The 24,477-nt window shown below is 39.5% G+C and overlaps 1 protein-coding gene across 4 annotated transcripts in view; it reads left to right on the top strand.

The window, feature by feature from the left end:
• Nucleotides 1–24,477, top strand: part of PLCE1 (phospholipase C epsilon 1) — a 346,810-nt gene that overhangs the window by 173,422 nt on the left and 148,911 nt on the right. For all 4 annotated transcript variants that reach the window (XM_050959261.1, XM_050959258.1, XM_050959260.1 and 1 more), the window contains exon 3: nucleotides 4,202–4,487. In XM_050959261.1, coding sequence (XP_050815218.1) covers nucleotides 4,202–4,487 — 286 coding nt within the window. The remainder of the gene's footprint in view (nucleotides 1–4,201; nucleotides 4,488–24,477) is intronic.

The following is a 24,477-nucleotide window of genomic DNA, read 5'->3' as shown; positions in this document are numbered from 1 at the left end:
TTTCTTGCTACACTGTTTTGAAATGTGTGGCATATAATCACCCCATTTTTCCCTGCAGTTGTGTACTGGAGGAAGTACCTCCTCTGAGAGCACCACTTCTTGCTTGGTAAAAATTAGGACTGTGTTCTTGCTTAGAGTTCATTCTTGCTTTCCTTGAACTAACTAACTAGTTTCATGCCTATATAGTCCAACCTCCTGCTTTGAGCAGGGGGTGGGACTAGATGACCTCCTGAGGTCTCTTCTAATCCTAATCTTCTATGATTCTATGTTTGTGTAGAATTCAGAAAACAGTTGTATTCTAAAAAAATAAAATAAAGTGGCACAATTAAAACCTTAATGCTTTACGTAGAATGTTAGAAAAAGTTAAGAAACAAGCCGAAAAATAATATTAATTATGGAAAAGTGACACGGTCTCATGCCTTTATTTCAGTATACTATTACATTAATGCCACAATCAAATTCTCACTGGGGTTAAGAAATCTATATTTGTTATCTAGTAATAGGCTAAGTTTGATTCATCCTGTTGACATCAAATGCCTAAAGACCTCATTCATTGTTTTCTAATTTTAGAAAGGAAGAGCCCTTAGAGGTCAGTCAGGTTGCCTCAACATTGGGTTATGAGTCACAGATGCTGTATTTCTAATAAAATTAAAAGCTTCAAAAGTGACTCACCTTGGAAAAGATTAAATCCATAGAGATCATTTGTGGTTTATGTTCTGTATTAACAAGTCTGAGAGTTTTCTGTCCAGGAGTAATTGAATTGCATTACTAAATGTGATTTTAAATGATCAGTTACATAATTTACTATTATTATATTACAGACTAAATAAAATTGAAATTGCTTCCCCAAAGTTGTTGTACTGGTAATAAACAAATACTAATTTTAAGATTAAAATATGTATTTTAATAAACATTGCATTATATTTAAGTCCCAAATTTATGGCTCAAAATGAACACTAATGTATTTATTGGGGGCCAAATTCTTCCACACTAGCTCAAACAAAACATCAGTTGCTTTCAATGAGTGTTTTGCCTGAATTAAAACTGCAGAATTGGTAGAAGGTATCAAAAATATTACCACATTAATTAATATATTTTTATGCATCTGTTCAAATTATGTTTAGAGTTTTAAACCTGTTACAACCATGCCTTTAAGTATAGGTCGAGTCTAGTAGTACTGTAGTAAAACTGTGTTCGTATTGCTGTATGGTAAAACAAATGAAAGTAAACCACTAATGGTTGCTGTTTATCTCCCACTGATATAATATAGAAAGGGCAAAATGGAGTGGGGTTTGTCAGTGAAGTAAATTGAAGCCTAATGCACACATTTATAGATAGAATTTTTCTGTAATTTCAAGTTAAATTCTAATTTTAAATATGTGTGAGGAGGCATTGGGAGTAAAACACACTGCCGAGGGGCAGGGGAAGGGCAGTTGACCAAAAGCAAACCTAGAAAAAAACTGTTAAGCAAGTAGTACTGTTTGTGCTACCATCACATTACTGTGCATGTCTATAGCACCTTTCACTTGAAAATTACAAATATCAGAGGGGTAGCCGTCTTAGTTTGGATTTGTAAAAAGCAACAAAGAGTCCTGTGGCACTTTATAGACTAACAGATGTATTGGAGCATAAGCTTTATATTTATATATCATTATAATTAATTATATGAAAGTTAAAAGAACAAATAGAATTCAGCCCAGTATATCTGAGAGAAGCAGCCATTTTGTCAATAACGTAGTCAATGAATTAAAAAAACCCCAAACCCTAAATAGAAAGTGCTGTGAATAAGGAAGGCAAAGTGGACAAGCCTGAACTGATAGCCTTACACCAAAACTTGCAGATAGTTAGAAGACTTTGGTGAGGAAGATCCAGGGATGAGGTCCTTGAACTGACCAGATTGTCTCCAGTCTGATCAAAATGAAAGCTGGTGTTGGAGAACAAGGACAACATGACTGAACTAACATTGCTCTTTTTAATTGTGATGGGACTAAATGTAGAGTGTTTTCAGGGAGGGATCCTTGACACTGGAATTTGCTTCTGTTGGTGTTCCAGAGTCTGGATTTGTTAACCTTCAGGTTGTGCTAGAAGGCTCATCTGTTTTATATGTTTCAGGAGGGGTAATGAGTAATTGGCTGGTACAACTTTATAGTCTGAGCTGTGGTGGTTTGGGAGAGTCCTTATTTTGGGACCTTGGACCCCATTTTATATTGGTTTTATAAAGATTGTACGTTTGCCCCTGGATGGGAAATTTTGTAGTAAAAAGAAATACATACATAAGTTGGACTTTGGCCATAACACCATGGCTAACACTCCCAGATCGAATATAAAAGGGATCTTTAACGGAACAAAGTGTCAGAGTTTTGCATCTTATCCGGAAGATGGTATCTCTAGGGCATTGGTTAAAGAAAAGTGCCTGAATCGCTAGCACCACTCTCTACCACTTAGGGTTTTTTGGTAATCTCGTATCTAAGCAATGAACCAGCCTTATACTGATTAGCTAGCAAGATCTGATGGAATCACAGTACAAAGTTATTGAAGGGCTGAACTAATGGTCTGAGTCTAGATATCACAGTACTATGCACCTTTACAAGGTGGTCTGGGCTCAGGACTCTCTCATCTGTTCAATTAGGGCTAAGAGTATTATGGAGATCGAGTCTTTTGTAGGAGGAAGATTTGTTCATGGTACAATGACAAATAAGTGCTTACCCCTCCCATGGATTTTCATTAAAGTTAAGTGCATAACTACCATCTGTAACTTTGAAAATCTCCCTTCAGATGCACTTCCGTTCTGATTTCAGAATGCAGCAGAATTTGTCTTGTTGTCATACATAGTGTGTGAGGCAAAATCCATTGCATTTATAAAAAATATTCTAGTAACATTAGTACAACCTTGGATGCCATATTTATAGACAAACGTTTGTGTTTGTACATTTTGTTGATACTTTCCCTCACAGTTCATCCTGAGTAGCCTATCTTCTCCTGCTCCTCATCTAGATTTCCCCTTTCTTTATAATGTGTTCTCTTTGCTTTCATGTCACCATCTCTGGAAATACTGTAGCAGTGAACTTTGCTGTGAGGGTGAAGAGAAGGGAAACCCAAAAGTTAATAAAATAATTTTAAAAATCAAAGCAAATACAGTCAGTCTCTCACCTAATAAAATTCCTTCCTTAATCTACAGCATTAGTAAGATTAACTTGTCGATTTTAAAACTACTTAAATGTTAAATTCAGAAGTAATTATTTCAGGTAGAGTAGATCTATTGAGTGAAGTGAGAATAATGATTTAACTCCAAAGGTGTAAATTGCTTGCACTGCTGTCTATTTTCGGAACAGGCCTTTGTAAGCTATCTCAGTATCCATACTGGTAACTATTTAGATGACCTTTTGCTACATTAATTTTTGGTTTGCTAATTCACATTATTTAATTTAAAAAAGTAAACCTTTAAAAAAGATTATTAACATTAATCGACAATTTAGCCATATAAGAATGTGAAAAATCAAGTGTTTTCTTGTATATTACATGAGAGAGATTTCTGGAAGCTTTTTGCTTTGATCTTTAGGCTCTTTTACAGTAAACAAAAATTACTTGGTTGCTAAGCCATAGAATTAACTTAGTGTCTGAGCATGAGTATTGAAAAAAGAGAACTAAACCAATATTAGGAAGAGAATCTAGGCATATGCTGGATGTAGGTAATGAGCATGACACCAGAACATCTTGAAAGATTGTTCTTATGGATTAAAAAAAATTCTTAAACCAAAAAAACCCTCTTAATGAAACTGTTTTTACTGCCATTGAAATCAATAGGACATTATTCATTACTCAAAAAAAGTCTAGTCTTATAATAATGTTAATAATTATTAATTTAAATGTTGGCTAAGTTTCTCTTCATTGCATATTTTAATAATATGATGAACAGTAATGCCTCTTTGGATTGAGACACTCTAAAGTAGACGTTTTTAAGCATCCTATTAGGAAACAGCCTTATTTAAATAGCTAGTTTAAGATCCACACTCAAAATCTTTGCAAATCAGATTTGGATTCTTAGAATTTTCCAGTTTAATACATAAATACAAAGTTCTAGCTAGTAGAGTGTTTGCTCTTTGAGCCCACTGAACTTTTGCATGCTGATGTTTTTTCGAGAGGTTCAATTTATTGTCGTCAGTAATTGAACTAACACTTCATGCTTTTATGTTCTTCACAGATCTACAATGCACTGAAGGAGGAAGACGTGGCAGAAGATACTTTTGAATATTCTCTCCATCCTCTGAGAGAACTTCCAACACTAAATGCAGATTGCGGATGCAAAAATGTCTCTTTTGTAAAACCCTGTGTAGAAAGTGCTTGCTCTGAATACCGTGCCACTTTACAAAGGACGTCACTCTCTAACTTTATCACTGGTGCTCTACTAGAAGCAACTACATCACTGGGAGCAAGAAATGGTCTTCTAAACATCTTTGGAGGGTCAACTGGAAGGACGATGCTTAAAGGTAATAAAGGAAAATTTTGTTGTTTTGAACCTTTACACAACTATATTAAGTACAGAAAATCTTTGTATTATAGAATGCTGCACTGTGTACTATACTTTATATTCCCCTCTGTGGAACTGGCAGAGATAGATGAAAGTACTGTACACTTGCAGAGGCTTTCCTGTTCAATTCAGTCTGTGTCGAAGTGGCTATCTGCGTCAGTTTGGTGAGAAGGCAAAAGTGCTTATAAACTGAAATATTCCATATTACAAAAGAAACATGAATATTTGTTTCTCTTTAGAAATGTTCCAGTCACCATCCCACTAATTAAAGTTTATGCCATAGTTGTCAAGAAGTCAAATGTTTCTTTGTACTGTAATGAATTAAATGGACTCATTATTTTAGACAAGTCTGTACTAGATCTAATAATTTTTGTTTTTGTTATTATTTTACACAGTATTATGCTGTAAGTGTTTATAGTTCATTTACTGTTTTTTCTGTGCCCTCATCTCTATTGTATCTGAGCACCTCAGATACATTAGTGTACCCCTATAAGAAATGGAAGTGTTTTTCTCAGTTGAGAGATTGAAGCAATAGAAATTCTTACTTGCCCAGAGTCACTCAGGAGAGTTGGTGACAAAATTGGGAACAGAATCAAGATCTCTTGAGTCCCAGTCCAATTCCTTAACCAGAAGATCATCCTTCTTCTCTTTACAGACGAATAATGGTATAGTTCCTGCTTAGAAGAGTTTACAATTCAAGGCCTCACTTCTGCAATCTGATCAGTGTGATTGGATCCTTGAGCCTGCATGAAATCCCTTTAAAATTATAGAGACTATGCATGAGTACAATTGTCTGCTCATGCAAATCAGATTATAAATTAAAGCCCTAAAATGGGTGGGGGGGATTAGACTAGGTGGTAAAACAGTGTGTGGAATAGGGCTAGTGGAGTGTCAGCAATAAGAACTTGCAGTTTAGGTGACTATGCACAGGTCTTGAGAGTTTCATTTATTATTATTATAATAAAAGAAGAGTGCTTATAAACCTTCCTTGAAGAAGTCTGTTTTGAGGAGGCACTTGTAGGGAGAAAAGGGAGAAGTTATAATGGGATAGAGACAGAAAGGAAGCCCCAGATATAAGCAGTCTCGTGTAAGAAGGTATGAAGCTGAGTGCAAAAGAAGGAAAATAAAGTACTGATTAGTGAATGGATTGGAATGGGATAAGAGGAAGAGCTGGAGAGTGTAAGTGTAATGGTAGTACAACAGTAGCAGTGCTATAAATAGGACTAGAAAATGTTCACAAAAACAGAATTATATACATTTATTTGAAAGTTTCTTGAAAAGTAGTTACCAGTGTTGTATATGTCTAAATATGGAAACCTAGAATCATCTAGTTACTAGTTTTCAGTGACAAAAAGTACATCTAAGTTTAAACATTTTTGTTCTGTAGTAGCTATCTGGATCTTGATAACTGCAGATATTGATCAAAATAGCATTATATCGGGCAAAGATTGAAGGGAGTAGTTAATTGTTATGAAGCAGTACGTTCATTTGTTTAGCGAAACATTCATTTTGTGTGCTTTATCTAGTTCAATAGGGAGTTATCTTTTGGGTTGTTTTTAGGGATTGCGAAGTGCTTTAGGATATGCTGTATAAAAGGCAGTAAGGAAGGATATATTGTTTGGCACTGTATTGATAGTACTGTATGTTGACAAATATTCGTATATAATAGAACAGCAGATAATGAGATATGAGTTAAAGATCGTTTAAAAAGTTGTCACAATTTTGGATATACACTCAAGATACATTTCAGTCTCTGTCAAATAAACCAGAAACTTGTTTGTTACTGAAAGTTAGCAGGTCTTTTGTCAAAATGTTTATAGGTAACATGGGAAAAATTCTGTTATCCATGTTTAAAACATGCTGTGGTGATTAAAAATTTTTGGACCTTAATTTTAAACATGTATATATTAGTACATTTAATTGAAAAATACATTAGCGATTTTATATAGGTACTGTATTCTACCAGGGTCCAGGGAGGGCCAGGTGGCCTATTGGTTGGAATGCGTGACTTCCGGTCCCTTGCTTCTCTGTTCGAGGTGCCTGAGTCTTTGGGGTAGTAGAACCTGGTCCCTTCCACTCCAGCTGGTCTTAGTCCGTGGCCTGTATGAATCAACCCCTGAATTATGGATATCCTGCGGGGAGTCTACATCCACTGTCCTGTGCTCCTTCCTACTGTTGTCCCTTCAGTTTGGGGCATAACCCCTATAATCCAAGTTGCTGGGATGGCTTGTCTCTTGCAGTGCCCCCTTGTGCACCTTGGGTGGTATCCTGCTGCGGTCCCAGGTTCATTCTGGGTAGGGCAGCCTAAGTTTGGCAGGGTTGGAACCCAACAAGATCTCTGTGCTACAGTTACCAAGTTATCTCTTAAGCCAGTTGCTCCTAAGTCTCCTCCACAATCTCCTTTAGCCAGGGAGATGGTACTTATTTCCTGGTGACTGCCTTCACTGGCAGGCTAGTGATCCTTTCCCTCTGGTAGGGAGGCAGCTAGCTCCTGCCTCTTTGACAGTCAGCCCTGAACTGAGTCAGTTTCTCTTTTTCCTCCCCCTCCAGGCCAGGCATTGGCTGCAGGTATGATGAGTCAGGGCTGACTGGACCCAAAGGCTCTCTTTAGCCCCTTCCATGTCGGAGAGCAGTTTCTCAACTTCATGACATATGCAAATGCTTTCTTAAGCATAAACTGATACCATTTGTTCTTTGATGGGAAAATATGGATTGTCTAGGTAATTCTAAATTTCTTCTATAATATTCATGAGAGCAGGAGTATTATAGAATCATAGAACTAGATGAGACCTTGAGAGGTCTTCTACTCTAGTCCCCTGCATTCATGACAGGACTAAGTATTATCTAGACTATCTCTTACAGGTGTTTGTCTAACCTTCTCTTAAAAATCTCCAGTGATGGAGATTCTGCCTTCCTAGGCAATTTATTCCTGTGCTTGACTGCCCTGATAATTAGGAAGTTTTTCCTAATGTCCAACCTAAACCACCCTTGCTGCAATTTGAGCATGTATCTTATTCTAAAATCACCATTTAAAAGTTGAATGGATCAAAACTGACTTTGATGGAGAGATGCATGTTTGTTTAATTCTCAAAATATTAACCATAAACAAGAAGGTTACTAGTTTTATACTACACCTCTACCTCGATACAACGCTGTCCTCGGGAGCCAAAAAATCTTACCGCGTTATAAGTGAAACCGCATTATATTAAACTTGCAGCCCTGCCTTCCCGGAGCACTGCTTTATCACGTTATATCCGAATTCGTGTTATATCGCCTCGCGTTATATCGAGGTAGAGGTGTATTTATAAAAAGTTTGTTTATAGATACAGTAGAGACCTAAATGTACTACTGGTAAAATGTCATTATTAAACAAGCATCTGTCACAAGAGAGTTGGCTTTATCTAGGGGATTTGAGTGGTAACGTAGAATAGACCAGGAAGAGTTCCTGGCTGCTGGGAGGGAGAGCATGTTGGAATTCTTGCTCGTAGTCCTGCCCTTTTGTTGCCATAGTTCCTTGTGATTCCCTTCCCTGACCTACATTTTTGGTGACAATCAGGAACATTTCATTTACAGCCATGATGTAAATCCTGTTTTACTTCTGTCCTAGTGGTCACAGCAATGGCCACTTCTTATATTTTAGGTGTTATGTTTGACGCGCACTTGCAAGGAATTACTTTTCTGTCCTACCGAATATTAACCTTCCCATCTAGAAGTGGTAAGCAGTGAAAAAGACGAAACTTCAAGGAATATAGCAACTCACTGCATCTTACCTGTACCATGGCAGGCAGAGTTTAACCTGTAGTCAACATAACTTGTAGACAAGCCCTTACATTACAAAACTACAGAAGTTATTAAACTATCTACGCAAGTGGGATAAATACTTGCAAGCTTCTTTTTAACTATAACATAAGATAAATTTACCCCATATGGAACAACTTATTTACCCATGCCAGAGCTCTTTCTTCAAGATGATGTTTAATTTTTTTTTAATTTTTACAGTTTGTACACGTATGTTACCTTTTTATCAATTATTAAAACAATTTATAATTCCTAACAGACTGAATCCTAAAATATGATTTCCAGTGAAAAGTGCAACTCGTTAACTATAGTGGTACAACTAGTGACTAACAGCCTGCTTGTTATGGACACTTGTTGTTTGTTGTTCAGGAAAATACAATTAAGCATACAAATTATGCTTTATCTGTTTTATTTTTCCTTTTTCTACAGGTGCATATCACTCTGTCAGTAATACAGTGATACTACTTTATTAATATGCAAGCCAAGCACCTGCTGCAACCCAGGATACATGAGACAGGGCATTTAATTCCTGACTCATTTAGTCATTGACTAAATCCATAAAATAACTGAAGAATACAGAAATACTTTTTAATAGCTTAAGAATCTGGAAATGTCAAATATTTTAGTGGTTTCAGCTGCTCTGTTTTCCCCATTGTGGTTCAGCAAGCCATTGGTCAAAGTTTTACCTTAAGGCTTGCTATCTCTGTACATTGTATAGTATTTTACAATTTGAAAAATAAATGGAGCCAAATATAAAAAGGGTAGCAAGACCCATGACTCAGGTGTCTCTGGTGGGAACATTTTGTGTCAGCTATGATTCCAATAACTGATATTAACTCTTTATAACTCAAAGAAGTCTGATGTTTTGTCTAAACTAGTGAAAATGGCCATAGGTCTGATATTTTATTCACCCACAGACTCAGTGATGCAACTCTGGCAGCCTGGAATCTTGTGAAACATTATTGTTAAGGAGAGAGGTTCCCAGAGGGTAAGAGAATTCCCATAGTTGACCAGAAATTACCAGATTAGTAATTTAACATTGACCCAGTTTAGATTTGATAACTATTCAGATGTAAACAGCAGGAATTTCAGGCTTACAACGCAATCATTTCACAGATTCAAGTTTGACAAGAGTTAAGAAATTAAAATTCTGAGGACTTGTGTGTTAATTATCACAATCAACTTTGCAGAAGTATGGCTGGAAGTATGTTATTTTTCCTGATGTTTTTACCACCTCTTTATGGCCGATTCTCTTACTTGACCAATTTTTTAATAAACCCCAAATAATATTTTAATTATAATTTATAATTATAATTAATAATTATAATTAGTCCTTAGTAAATTGATGGATATAGTATTTGTTCACTACATACTATTTGTTTCTCAGGATTTTCTTTTTCATGAGTGCATGTAACAGGAAAATTTGAGGAGGCTTATTGTAGATTTTATTTTGCTGCCCTGCAGTTTTCCATTTCCATATGGGCAAGATGGTGACACGTACTATTTGTGACTGGGCCAGATATTTAGAGGAATTTTGGTGTCTAAAGATGCAGTTAGATACTCAGTGTGATTTTTCAAAGCACCTAAGTGCCTAACATCCATTGAAATCAATAAGAGTTAGGTGTGTAGGTGCTTTTGTTTCCCACCTACATTTACAGAGAAAGCTGTGTCAGAGTGGGATAATTAACCCCCAGGAAAGGTCCGTGGCAGTACCACCTTTGCCACCATTTCACAGGACTTCTGCTGTGCAAAATTACAGCTGGGGTTCTATAGGAGCCTGTCCCAATGGCAGCTGGTCAGGAGAAGTGAATTAGCATGTCTCCTGGACGTAGGGTGACCAGATGTCCTGATTTTATAGGGACAGTCCCGATTTTTGGGTCTTTTTCTTATACAGACTCCTATTACCTCCCACCCCCGTCCCAATTTTTTACACTTGCTGTCTGGTTGCCCTACGTGGGTGCCACGTTTCAGCCTGCACAGGGTGTTGTCAAGGCTCAGGCAGAGCAGGTGCTATATTTTTGTAGTTGAGTCTGCTGCTGCTTCAGGCACATTTTCTGTTGGTGGGGTCTGTGTCTTTGTTTCCACAAGCAAAAGAAAGCTTAACCCAGGACATGAATCTGGCCATATTAAGATTTCCTCTGTTGTTAGCTGTGAAATTAAGGGTTTGCTGAGTATGAGTGTGTGGACCATGGCTAAGATCTATAGTGTGTCCAAATGCTGAAGTTAATTTTAAAATGAAAGTTTGTACATTTTATGAAGTTTAATTAGTCTGAAAAAAATAGATTTTTTAGTGCATATGTTTAATCCTTTAGAGTGTGTTTTTAAATTGCTTATTATTTTAAAAGCCTAAAACCTCATTTGAATGAGCCTTGTAAAAGTAATATCCATGGGAACATTTATAGTGTAGAGTGGAACTTGCTTGGTATGTTTATGTTAGCTTGTCAGTCAGAAGCAAAAAAAACCCCAAGGACCTCAAGACATTGAGTCATCACTAAAGATTCCCTTGAAGTTTTGTTTCCAGCAAACAAATGAGAAAGAAATCAACACTACATTTACAGTAAAATGCAATTTTATTTATCATCAGATAAAATATGTGGGATACTAATATGTGCTTTTGGTTAAATTCCAAGATATCCTATTCAGTTTTCTTATTAAAACAAAAGAAATTCTGAATTTTCTTTAGCCTTTCAAACAGACATTTGGTTTCAAAATATATCTAATGTTGTTTTACCAATTGTGAATGATCTATTTTCTACTGATAGAGAAATAATGAACAAAAATTCATATTTTTGTCAAATTTTCATTAACATAATTTTATCTCTCCTTTATCTCCATGATGAATCTTATAGTATAGTATGAATCTTATAGTATTTAATATTAATTCCTCAGGGATATAAATTTAATAGATGTCAATTGTAGAATTGAAACAACACCAAATTTATATGTTTCAGGTCTAAGAAAAAGAAACATAGTGTTGTTATTATCAGGCTTTATTTCCAGTTCCATACCAAAAAAGTAAAGTTTTTTCAAACAAAAAGTTTATGCCGCATATAACCAAATCATGCTTAAATGTAGTATTTGTTTTCTAGGTCTAACCAAGTAGTTTTCTTGAGCTTCCAGGGGAAATTGAGAGAGGCTTCTCATGGTGGCTTTCCTTTCTTAAATCTTCTTTACCCTAGCTAACTTTATATACCTGATTTTCCATTTGTGTAGTTCTGCTGCTTCTAGCAATGGAAAAAGTTGGAGTGTAGACAAAGCTCAGGTTAAGGTAAGAGTCATAGACTCTAGGACTGGAAGGGACCTTGTGAGGTCATCGAGTCCAGTCCCCTGCCCTCATGGCAGGACCAAATACTGTCTAGACCATCCCTGATAGACATTTATCTAACCTACTCTTAAATATCTCCAGAGATGGAGATTGCACAACCTCCCTAGGCAATTTATTCCAGTGTTTAACTACCCTGACAGTTAGGAACTTTTTCCTGATGTCCAACCTAAATCTCCCTTGCTGCAGTTTAAGCCCATTGCTTCTTGTTCTATCATTAGAGGCTAAGGTGAACAAGTTTTCTCCCTCCTCCTGATGACACCCTTTTAGATACCTGAAAACTGCTATCATGTCCCCTCTCAGTCTTCTCTTTTCCAAACTAAATAAACCCAGTTCTTTCAGCCTTCCTTCATAGGTCATATTCTCAAGACCTTTAATCATTCTTGTTGCTCTTCTCTGGGCCCTCTCCAATTTCTCCACATCTTTCTTGAAATGCGGTTCCCAGAACTGGACACAATACTCCAGTTGAGGCGTAACCAGCGCAGAGTAGAGTGGAAGAATGACTTCTTGTGTCTCGTTTACAACACATCTGTTACTGCATCCCAGAATCACGTTTGCTTTTTTGCAATAGTATCACACTGTTGACTCATATTTAGCTTGTGGTCCACTATGACCCCTAGATCTCTTTCTGTCATACTCCTTCCTAGACAGTCTCTTCCCATTCTGTATGTGTGAAACTGATTGTTCCTTCCTAAGTGGAGCACTTTGCATTTGTCTTTATTGAACTTCATCCGGTTTACCTCAGACCATTTCTCCAATTTGTCCAGATCATTTTGAATTTTGACCCTGTCCTCCAAAGCAGTTGCAATCCCTCCCAGTTTGGTATCGTCTGCAAACTTAATAAGCGTACTTTCTATGCCAACATCTAAGTCGTTGATGAAGATATTGAACAGAGCCTGTCCCAAAACAGACCCCTGCGGAACCCCACTTGTTATACCTTTCCAGCAGGATTGGGAGCCATTAATAACTACTCTCTGAGTACGGTTATCCAGCCAGTTATGCACCCACCTTATAGTAGCCCCATCTAAATTGTATTTGCCTAGTTTATCAATGAGGATATCATGCGAGACCGTATCAAATGCCTTACTAAAGTCTAGGTATACCACATCCACCGCTTCTCCCTTATCCACAAGACTCGTTATCCTATCAAAGAAAGCTGTCTGATTGGTTTGACACGATTTGTTCCTTATAAATCCATGCTGGCTATTCCCTATCACCTTACCACCTTCCAAGTATTTGCAGATGATTTCTTTAATTACTTGCTCCATTATCTTCCCTGGCACAGAAGTTAGACTAACTGGTCTGTAGTATCCTGGGTTGTTTTTATTTCCTTTTTTATAGATGGGCACTATATTTGCCCTTTTCCAGTCTTCTGGAATCTCTCCTGTCTCCCATGACTTTCCAAAGATAATAGCTAGAGGCTCAGATACCTCCTCTATTAACTCCTTGAGTATTCTAGGATGCATTTCATCAGGCCCTGGTGACTTGCAGGCATCTAACTTTTGTAAGTGATTTTTAACTTGCTTTTTTTTTATTTTATCTTCTAAACCTACCCCCTTCCCATAAGCATTCACTATGTTAGACATTCTTTCAGACTTCTCAGTGAAGACCGAAACAAAGAAGTCATTAAGCATCTCTGCCATTTCCAAGTTTCCTGTTACTGTTTCTCCCTCCTCACTGAGCAGTGGGCCTACCCTGTCCTTGGTCTTCCTCTTGCTTCTAATGTATTGATAAAAAGTCTTCTTGTTTCCCTTTATTCCCATAGCTAGCTTGAGCTCATTTTGTGCCTTTGCCTTTCTAATCTTGCCCCTGCATTCCTATGTAGTTTGCCTATATTCATCCTTTGTAATCTGTCCTAGTTTCCATTTTTTATATGTTTCCTTTTTATTTTGTAGGTCAGGCAAGATCTCGTGGTTAAGCCAAGGTGGTCTTTTGCCACATTTTCTATCTTTCCTACCCAGCGGAATAGCTTGCTTTTGGGACCTTAATAATGTCCCTTTGAAAAACTGCCAACTCTCCTCAGTTGTTTTTCACCTCAATTTTGATTCCCATGAGAGCTTACCTATCAGCTCTCTGAGCTTACCAAAATCCGCCTTCTTGAAATCCATTGTCTCTATTTTGCTGTACTCCCTTCTACCCTTCCTTAGAAATGCAAATTCTATGATTTCATGATCACTTTCACCCAAGCTTCCTTCTACTTTCAAATTCTCAGCGAGTTCCTCCCTATTTGTTAAAATCAAGTCTAGAACAGCTTCCCCCCCAGTAGCTTTTTCAGCCTTGTGAAATAAAAAGTTGTCTGCAATGCAGTCCAGGAACTTATTGGATAGTCTGTGCCCCGCGGTGTTATTTTCCCAACATATATCTGGATAGTTGAAGTCCCCCATCACCACCAAATCTTGGGCTTTGGATGATTTTGTTAGTTGTTTAAAAAAAGCCTCATCCACCTCTTCCACCTGAAACAGACATAAAAATGCCACTATAGCTACGACCAATGGACATAACCGGGGTGGCGCCATGGTGCCGGGCCCAGAGTCAGAAGGGGCCCCAGCCAGCCTGATCCCCCGACCGACTGAGTCGGCCACGAAAGCTGCCCTCACCCTTGCTCCGCCCCGCCTCTTCCCACCCCTGCTGCATCTCAGCCCCGCCCCCACTCCATCTCTTCCCCTCCCCCCAACCCCTCTCTCCTGAGCTACGCATCCTGGGAGACTGCAGCAGGGATCGGGCCTGCCCTGCACGCACCGGACTACAGGAAGTGGAGCAACCCAGCCCCAACCCGCTCAGCTCTGCTGGCTCATGCTGGGGGGCAGTTTCCCCTCTACCTCCCAAGCCTGGGAAGGAGATGGAGCAGTGGGGAAGGGGCATGGGATGGGGGAGAGAAGGGGGCAGGGGAAGTGGGGGTGGGGGGAAGCGAGGGCTGGGGAAAAGAGGCAGTGGGGAAGGAAGTGGCTGGGATTAGGAGGAGATGGAGCGATGGGGAACGGGCATGGGATGAGGAAGAGAAGGGGATGTGAGAAGCTGGGGCAAGGGGAAGCTGGAGCCCAACATGCGGCATCCCCTTGGCAGAAGCTGGGGCTCCCCTGTTAAGCAGGCCCATCAAACCCTCACCCTGACAAACCCCACCTCCCCTGCATCTGTACCACCCTGATGAGCCCCCCAACACTCTCCTCACTGAGCCACAAACACCTTCATCTATACCCCCCTGCTGAGCCCCAAACACCTTCACCTGGATCCCCTGCAGTGTCCCATTGCGCCTGCACCTGGAACCCCCCAATGAGCTCCTGTACGTCCAGATTTCCCACTGAGCCACCTCCACCCAGATTGCCCCACAAAGAACTCTTTTACCCCACCTGGATTCCCCCGCCCCACACTAAGTCCCTCTGCACTTGGATCCTGCTGCTGGGTTGAGCCTGTTCACCCACACTTGGTGCACGGGGGGCAGGGCTCCAGGATGTTTCTGTGGCAGATCTGGCCCTTGCACTGTGTCAGAGTCGGGTGAAGCCTCACTGTCTAGTCCCTGTCCGGGGGTGGGGTGGGTTTGGGGGAGGCTGCAGAGTAATCTCCCACCTCTATGCAACCAGTGGCCTATGCTCCCCACTGCCATGTTGGAGCCTTCACATCTATTTATTGGCAAATAAAATTTGCAGAATTTTAAAATATTGTGCACAGAATTTTTAATTTTTTGGTGCAGAATCCCATCAGAAATGTGGTGTGATGTGCAGCTGTGATGGTGGGAGTGTGAGGAAGGTGGTCAGCAGTGGGGAGGTCTGTGGACGAGGGGTGCTGGGCGAACAGTGGGGTGCGCAGGGTGCTATGCTGGGAGGCCAGTGGGGGAGATCTCTGGGAGAGTTGGGGGTGGGCATAGAGACCTGTCATGGAGGCCTCTGGGCGAGGGGCTCTGGGCATAAGGATGGGGCACTGGGCAGGGGTGAGGTGTGGTGTGGGCTTGCCCTCAAGGGGAAGGGGAATGCTGGGAGCACAGGGCTGGGCAGGCCAGTGTGCGTCTGGCATCTGCAGGTTTGTAAACAGTGCCCTCCTGCTGGGCTGCGCAGAGCAGGGCTGCTCCTGCTGCGCTGTGCCTCATTGCTCCCTGCCCGCCCTTCACTCTGGAGACTGACCATCCTGGTCCCCTGCACCTTGCCCCATGGGGAGTCCACAAATATGTTTGGCACCGGGCCCACAAAAGTTAATGTGGCCGTCAATGGAGAATTATGATATCTATGTAATTCGTTAATTTAGATGCAGTCCAAGAGGTGGCTATCTCTTTATAGACCCCTCAGTTAGTGTTTTTGTTTGTTTTGTTTTATTTTCTTTTTGTTTTTCTAGTGAATCAGGCTTGCTGAAAGATTCAGAAAGGTTTTTGTTTTTTTTTTGTTTTTTCCCTCCCCACTTTTCCAAGCTATACTGGAATATAGCTGGAAAATAACTGCCTTGGATCTTAGCTTTCTCTCTAGCTATTACTCCCAACATCTAAGTTGATGCCATATCACTTTATTGGTAAAACTGGGATGGGGTACATACTAGGTGTTTCAGGCAGGAAGTCTTGTAATTAAAAAAAAACAAAACCAAAAACCCCTAACCTGCAGGTTTTGTAGTGCTTAGAATAAAATTTCCCAAAGCAAAACTAATTCAGTTTATTATTTTTACAGGATGACTGATACCGTTTGAGAGAATGCATTCAATTCCACTTGTGACTAATCAGCTGCCTGATAGAAGGCATTAAGTGTGAAAACCCAGGCGTGTTAAGACACAGAGGAAGCAGAGGCGGGAAGGGGAAGCAGGGAACTGGTGAGTTCCCTGGAATGAGCTGTATGAGAGTTTCACTCCCCTCTCCCCCAGAAAAAGCACAAGTTGGGAGCTGCGCGGGGGGCGGGAGGTCGGGGAAGAGCTGGCACAAAGAAAGAACAGAAGAGAGTTGGTGGGACAAGACTGATCAGAGCTGCAGAACCCTACCTAGCAGAAGGATCTGAGTAAAGAGGAAGATCTGGCTCAGCTAGGAGCAGGCCAAACCCAAGAGAAGATGATGATTCTGGAGGAATATGAGGGATAGGACTCAGGCAAAGGAAGTGTGGGGAATGGAACAGCAGGGTTCCTCCTCACAGAAGTCTTGAGGGAAGGGATGTAGCAGAAGACTTGTAAGGTGCTTGGAGAATGACCAGCATGATAGAGGCCCTGGAATAGGGACACAGGTATCATGGAACAAGGATTGTTACCTCTTAGGTAGGTGAGCTGGAGGCAGGATGAGCATGGGATAGGGACAACAGAACTAATGAACAGCTTTTTAACTAGTTTTACTTTGGGGTTTGTGAACTGTTTCACTTCAAAGGACCTGTGAATGATGCACTTATATTAATAAGGTGATGATCAGAAACAGGGCTTACATCAGAGGGACATTATTTCTTTTCTGGGTGGGCGAGATGGCTGCTGCTCTGATCTGTGGCAAAAAAAAAAAAGGGGGGAGTAACTCCAGTCAGCTCTGGGGACTGAAGAAGGAGTAGCTGAGGCAGGACTTGCGTATATTGCCGTTCTTTGCTGCTTGAGGGCTCTATGCCCGGGTGGGCCCTGTAACTATTACCTTTTGCCTACTTAAACAGCACTGATAAAAATAAATTTCACTTGTGCCCAGTGCTGTGGGTAAACAAACTTATTTCCTATATAAGGCACATAAATATAAAAATCTAACATGATTAAAACCGATTTTGTTTATAATTGTGTTACCGAAATCAAAGGCTCTTTTGAGTCCCAGTATTTCAACTTTTGTCGGAGGAGGTGGGTAACCTGACCTTTCAGCAAGCGAGCCAAATGCATGTCTTCTTCATGGCTTACACAAAGCATGTCAGTTATGCATTTTGCCACAGTTTGTAGCTTTAAATGGAGCAGCTGCTGCCTAACAGTGTGGACAAGTGCTGTGTGCTGTCTTTTTGTGGTATTGAAGTACCTGTTCTTCTGGCATTTTAGAAAGAAACTAAGATTCAATAAAAGATACTTTAGCTGGTAAGATTTACATTTTTATGGGCTGTAAAAGAAAGACTTAATGTCTTTATGAAGCAAGACGAGTTTTGTAGAGAGAGAAGTAATGAGTTGTTTTTTAATCTAGTCAACTCATCAATGTCTGCTATTTAATAACACGGCTTTGAGGACACTTACACTGTTGCTAAGTGGAAAATAAAGCAGAGACACAATTTAAGCAATGTTAAATACAAAGGCCTCTCAGACTTGTAAATATGTATTTTGTAGTTTAATCTATGTTTGAAATGAAAAGGAGTCTTTCTGGGGTCTGTAGGTATAATTTGTGTTGATTTTCTTCTCATTGCAACTAATTTAGGTTGATTGGTGAAATATATTTGTGGGACATGCTTTTATTTCTTACTTTATAATGGTAAGATTACATAAAACAGTTGAAATATTTATATTTGCTCCAATCAACTTTTGAAGAAAACTAAACAGGTGATTGTGCCTCATACAGTACAACCTCAGACTTACAAACACCTTAGGAATGGAGGTTGTTCGTAACTCTGAACAAAACATTATGGTGGTTCTTTCAAAAGTTTACAAGTGAACAGTGACTCAATACAGCTTTGAAACTTTACTATGCAGACGAAAAATACTGCTTTTAAATATCTTAATGTAAATGAAACAAGGAAAGAAACAGTTTCCTTACCTTGTCAATTCTTTTTTAAAAACTTTCCCTTTATTTTTTAGTAGTTTATGTTTAGCACAGTACTGCATTATATTTGCTTTTTTGTTTTTTGGTCTCTGTTGCTGCCTGATTGCATACTTCTGATTCCAAATGTGTGGTTGACTGGTCAGTTTGTAACTCTGTTATTGGTAGCTCTGAGGTTTTACTGTAGTTCATAAATAATACAGATAAGATGTCATGATTTAGCAAAAATTTTGGAGTGTAAGAATTAATTTCTGCTTTGGTTCTTATACGTGGCCAGGTTTCGATCTTTTGAAATTATGCATATGATTTGCTGCAGATTTGTTCTTTGTAGCTGGAATAGTGTTGTCAATAATTTTCCCTTTTCCTGTGTAAAGTACTTGAGTGCATAATGTTACTAATTTCATATATAATTGTGGAGTAACTCTTCTCCTACATTATTAAAAGTAAATTACACAAGTACCAGTATTTTCAAACACATTTAATAAGATTCTTTGAAACAGGAATCAGGGGTATATTTTGTATGATAATGTTTATGCTTCCCAAAATTGACTGTTAGTTAAAGGATATATCAAACATGCACCATTCAAGGCGATAATATGCCATTGCAATAGGAAAATTATAGCTGCTATCAGTAGCTACATTTTACTTTACAGTGTACAACATAAAAGACCTGATTTGAGTCATGTCTGCATTAATAGCAACATAATAGGATCTACTAATAAAAATGTAAACTATTCCTGGGTTTGCAATTCAGGGATTCTGAGAATATGCCATGATTCAATTTTAAATTCCACATTGGTTTTTTTTTTTCAGCTTGCTTGCTTTCAGGAAGAGAAAGTATGTTGCTTTTATTGCCCACCACTTTAGTTGATTTTTTTCTGCACAACTCAGGAGGCACCCATCTTCCATTGCACAGATATAAAGTACACGATACCACTACTTGACTAACAAAAGCAATATTCACATTAATTACATGACAGAGCTGTGTTAGATTACAGAAATTGTGCAAGGATCTGAGATGTGCAGTGTACAAACAGCATAATTTGATTCTAGATCTCTAACTCTGACAATATGAAAGTTTCAGTTATTTTAGAAGTTTAAATAAAAGTTGAGAAGAATACTTTAAGTTATCAAAAAGAAATTTAAAGTTACAAAGTTCAACTCAGCCCTCAGATACGTAGAAGTATCTTCCATTGACTTCAATAGTCTGATTTGGTATCATTATACTAGCTTTTTTTTCTAAAATGAAGGTAGGTGTGAACACTTTCTGTTAATGCAAATTTGTTATTAATAAATTATTGGATTACATTAACTACAGATTCTCTAATGTTTGTACACTATTTTCTATGAAAAAAGTTGCATGTATAAAAATGCATTGTTCTAAATTTTAATAATTACAGAATAAATGAGCCATCAATATGTTTTCTCACATCCAAATTGTGAATGTTGTGGTGTTCCACTTGTATAAATATCTAAGCCTAAACATGGATTTTCAGTTCTTTGAAGCACTTAAAATAATGACAAAAGTTTTTTTTTTAATTAATTAGAAGAATATTGGGCGTTGCACAGTTTAAGGCTCAGTGCTAGTCTGAAACTACTGGATTTCTGTATACCTGATTTCATATGAATTGAAATTAAAAGATTTTAATACAGATTCTTTTTCTTTCTTTTCAAATTTAAGAAGTAGATCTGCTTCTGGAAGGAGTTTTGACCTGATGCTACTACAGTAGTTCTTCCCCCTCTTAATTTATTTTTTTCTGTGGGACTACTGAGCGCAAAATAGCTGCTCTCTTACCTTCCACATTCCTCCAAGAAGAAGGAAGGAATTTTTAAAATTGAATTGCTTGTTAATTTATATAGAATATTTGGGAGCAAGGACGCTGGAGGATATTGCAAACATTTGCGCACTAGCCACTTCCAGTTAAATTCAGTGAATAATCTGTGTACATGCCCATGCATGCTCACAAATTCCAGTTTCAATGTGAAGAATCAAAGAAGTGAAAAATTGCTTTATTTTAGTTCATTCTGTCTTCTGTATAATCAGTCCTGTTATAGTACTTCTGTACATATCTCCTTCCCAAAATGGCATATTTTTCAGCTTGTGCATAGATTATCTCTCATTAGAGTGGGGGGAAATTGTAATAATAGAGGCAAGGAAGTTTGGAACTTGTGTGTGTGTTACTATTACTTCTAGAGAAGACATGGTCTAAACTTATTCAGTGGTCTTTTACACAGGGATTTTGCATAATATTCTTTGTGAAACCTGAGTGGGTACCTAAGTAGGGCTGTTATATGGACAGATTTTTCAAAGGTTACTTAGATAACGTGTTCATGTAAATACTTTTTCTCCTAGTCATTTTTCAAAAGGAACAGAATTTGGCTTTGTGAGAGTCTGTAATTAATTTTACAACTTTACAACTAATGCACAAGAGTAGCATTGAACTACATGCTTTGTCATGTGAGCTGTTGCCCTGTAGAAGTTTTGTGGGGAGTTTCTGGCAGAGTATGGCTAGTGCTGTTCTCTGCAATCTCCTGCCCATTTATGGAATCCAAACAGAGAGACTTCTGCAAGTCAAAGCGAATTATAGAATCATAGAAATGTAGGCCTGAAAGGGACCTCAAAAAGTCATCAAGTTCAGCTCCCTGCTCTGAGCCAGGACCAAGTAAACTTAGACTGTTCCTGACAGATGTTTGTCCAGTGTGTTCTTAAAAACCTCCAGTGATGGAAATTCCACAGCCTCCCTTGGAAACCTAGTCCAGAACTTAATTATCCATACAGTTAGGAAGTTTTTTCCTTAATATGTAACTTAAATCTCTCTTGCCGCAGTTTAAGTCAATTACTTCATGTCCAATCTGGAATAGAGAGCAATCAATTATCAGTACTCCAGCTGAGACCTCACCAGTGCCAAGTAGAGCAGGACAATTAACTCTCATCTCATACATACAGCATGCCTGTTAATAAACCCCAGAATGATATTAGCCTTTTTTGCAGCTGCATTACACTGTTGACTCCTATTCAATTTTTGATCCACTGTAACTCTCATCATTTCCAGCAGTACTACTGCCTAGCCAGTTATTCTCCATTTTGTAGTTGTGCATTTGATTTGTCCTTCCTAAGTGAAGTACTTTTTGTTATATTTACTGAATTTCATCTTGCTGAATTCAGACCAATTTTCTAATTTGTCAAGGTCTTTTTGAATTTTAATCCTGTCCTCCAAAGTGCTTGCAACCCCTCCCTGCTTGGTGTTATCCCAAAAATTTTAAACATACTTTCCATTCAGTTGTCCAAATCATTAATGAAAATACTGACTAGTACCAGACTTAGGACTGACTGCTGTAGCACCCAACTAGAGAAAACCTCCCAATCTGGCAGGGAACCATTGATAACTGCTCTTTGAGTATGGTCTTTCAAACAGTTTGCACCTACTGTGACGTTGCACTCCATATGATTTTATGAAAATATGCTAATGAGTGTGAATATAATGTAACTGGAATATGCTTCATGCAAAAGATCTCTCGTAAGGTATCATTACGGAATCCATGACTTCCAGCAACCTCTGTGACTTCAGCCTGCAGTGGTCAGGAGCTGCAGGGTCCCCCGCAGCCTGTGGGGGCAGGAGCTGCAGCGTCCGCTGCCACCTCTGGTGGCTCCTGTAGCTCCTGGCCACTGCCCCCTCCTCACATGCCCCCAGCCCTCTGCCATGACTCTTGCACCCCCCACATCCCCACCCCCACCCTGAGCACCAAACGGGAGCTCCTGCACACACACCCCACATTCCCACCTGCACCCCTCGCACCAAATGGGAGCTGCCCAGGTAAGAGCCCCACACCCAAACCTCCTGCCCCAACCCTGAGCCCGCTCCCTCATTCTAGCTCCTGGCCAGACCCTTCACCCCCAGCCCGTACTCAGTGCACTCCCACCCTCAGCTCAGTGCAGAGAAAGGAAGAGAATGGACCAGAACCAGGGAGAAGGTAGGTACCCACTATATGTGGGCAGGACCAAGATCCCAGACCGGCAGCAGGCTGAGCGGGTCCGGCAGCCGGGATCCAAGCTGGCAGGAGCCAGCAGATGGAACCCCTGAGCGGCAGTGGGCTCAGCCACTCAGCCCACTGCTGGTCTGGGGTCCCAGCCGCTGGTCCCGCACAGCCCACTACCAGTCTGGGGTTCTGGCTGCTGGACCCTTGCCAGCCGGGGTCCCGGCCATGGACCCCGTTCAGTCTGCTGCTGGCCTAGGTGAACAGAACCCCAGACCAGTAGCGGGCTGAGTGGGCCGGTGGCATATGATTAACATTTTAATTTAATTTTAAATGAAGCTTCTTAAACATTTTGAAAACCTTGTTTATTTTACAATACAACAATAGTTTAGTTATATAATATATAGACTTATAGAGAGAGACCTTATAAAAAACATTAAAATGTATTACTGGCACGCAAAACCTTAAATTAAAGTGAATAAAGGAAGACTTGGCACACCACTTCTGAAAGGTTGCCGACTCCTGCAACATACTTTGGCATAACTCCATTGAAGTCAAGTGGTTATACTGTACAGAAACCATGCACTTGACATGTTTTTTGTGTGTGTGTCTATATACTTCTGAGCGAGCATAACCTTAGCTACCATCATTGTTCAGTCACACTGTTCTTATCAGTATGCAGGTTTTACTGAATTATGTTTGTGTGTCTTTGTATAAATTGAGCCTCTGCATCCTGTAATTGAGCCGCTGGCATCGCTTTGTGATTCCTGAGAGCTTGCTAAGAATAACTGGCCAGTAGCAGTACTTTTTTAAAAGAAATATTGGCATGATATAATACTTATATAATATAACAAACATGAGCTACTGTGATAGGAAGTTGTAAAATGATATGTTAATCTTTAAGAAAATAACAGATTTCCAGTAGCTTCCTAGAGCTCCTTTCATCCCAGTCATATAGGAAAAATCACTTTGAGAAGGAAAGACTGCTATTATTATTATTTTTATTTATTTAGGATGTTGACTGCTAATTGATTTAACTAGATATTGGCATAAAATCCACCTATTAAAATTTACAACAAGCGTGCTTTAAAATATTTTAAAACCAAGGAACTTGGCTGTTGCCTGAGAACAAATCCCTTTTCATTTGCCGTGTCACTATGTACTCGATAAATTTAGCTAGTGGTGGTGTTCAGTACCAAAATGTTGTTCTGGCATGCTGGAAACTTGGTTCAGGTTGCAATTCAGGGAGAACCCAGGGTCAGGGGTGACTAGGAGCCTCTCTGAGCTGTGCTGGTGAGTGGGCTCTGCCTCCCCTAACACACTGATCAGAGCACAAAAATGAAGATATTCTAGAAATGTGGCCTGTTTTTTTCTGCATTGATTTCTTTGGGTCATGAATGCTATGTGGTATATATGTGAGCTACTCTCCAACTAGCCTAATCCACCCGTATTGGCAAATGCTCCTGTCCTGTCACTCAGAGCTTTCCAGCTCACTTTGCACGGGTCTTCTGACTACTTCCATGGTGACATTGCAGAATACCTATTTATGTTTAAGGAAAAAGCAAAGTTAAAAAACCCTTCTCTAAGTTGCAGGTATTTGCTGGGTCATTTTTTAACCTTTCCATGACTTGAGAGCAGTCCCAGTGTTTAGTCCATGATTTGTAGAAGAAATAACAAAACCTGCTTCCATCTCCAGAGAAGTGATGTTCACCTCATCTCCATCTCTTTTTGCACTCTTTTCATCAGACCTCTCCTTCCCAGACTGTAACTTTCCAAAATCATTGTGTCAGTTGATAGAAAAAGTATTTTGAGCCACAATGTATTTTCACACACCGAATTGCCACTGAAGACTGAAGCGGCGGCGGTAGAGATGCAGATCGCGATCGCAGCTTTTTTTTTTTTTTTTTTCCTCTTGCTTGAGGCAGCAAAAACCCTGGAGCCAGCCCTGCCTGGGGCTTCCCAGCCCACAAGGCCTTTCCCCAACCCTACCTCACTCTAGGTCCCTGGGTGAGTTCTGTACTAACAATTATACTAACAATTAGGAAATGAACAAAGTACAAAACAGCTATGTAACAATTTAAGACTATAAAATGGAAAGTGTACAGAACTAGCAGCAAGTAAATAAAAAATCTGATTTAAATTAAACTGATACACATTTAAAAATTTATTTAAATTTTTTAAACTGATTTCTTT

Source organism: Gopherus flavomarginatus, chromosome 6 (genome assembly GCF_025201925.1).
Source record: "Gopherus flavomarginatus isolate rGopFla2 chromosome 6, rGopFla2.mat.asm, whole genome shotgun sequence".
Lineage (NCBI taxonomy): Eukaryota > Metazoa > Chordata > Testudines > Testudinidae > Gopherus > Gopherus flavomarginatus.
This window is presented reverse-complemented; position numbering and strand designations above follow the sequence as displayed.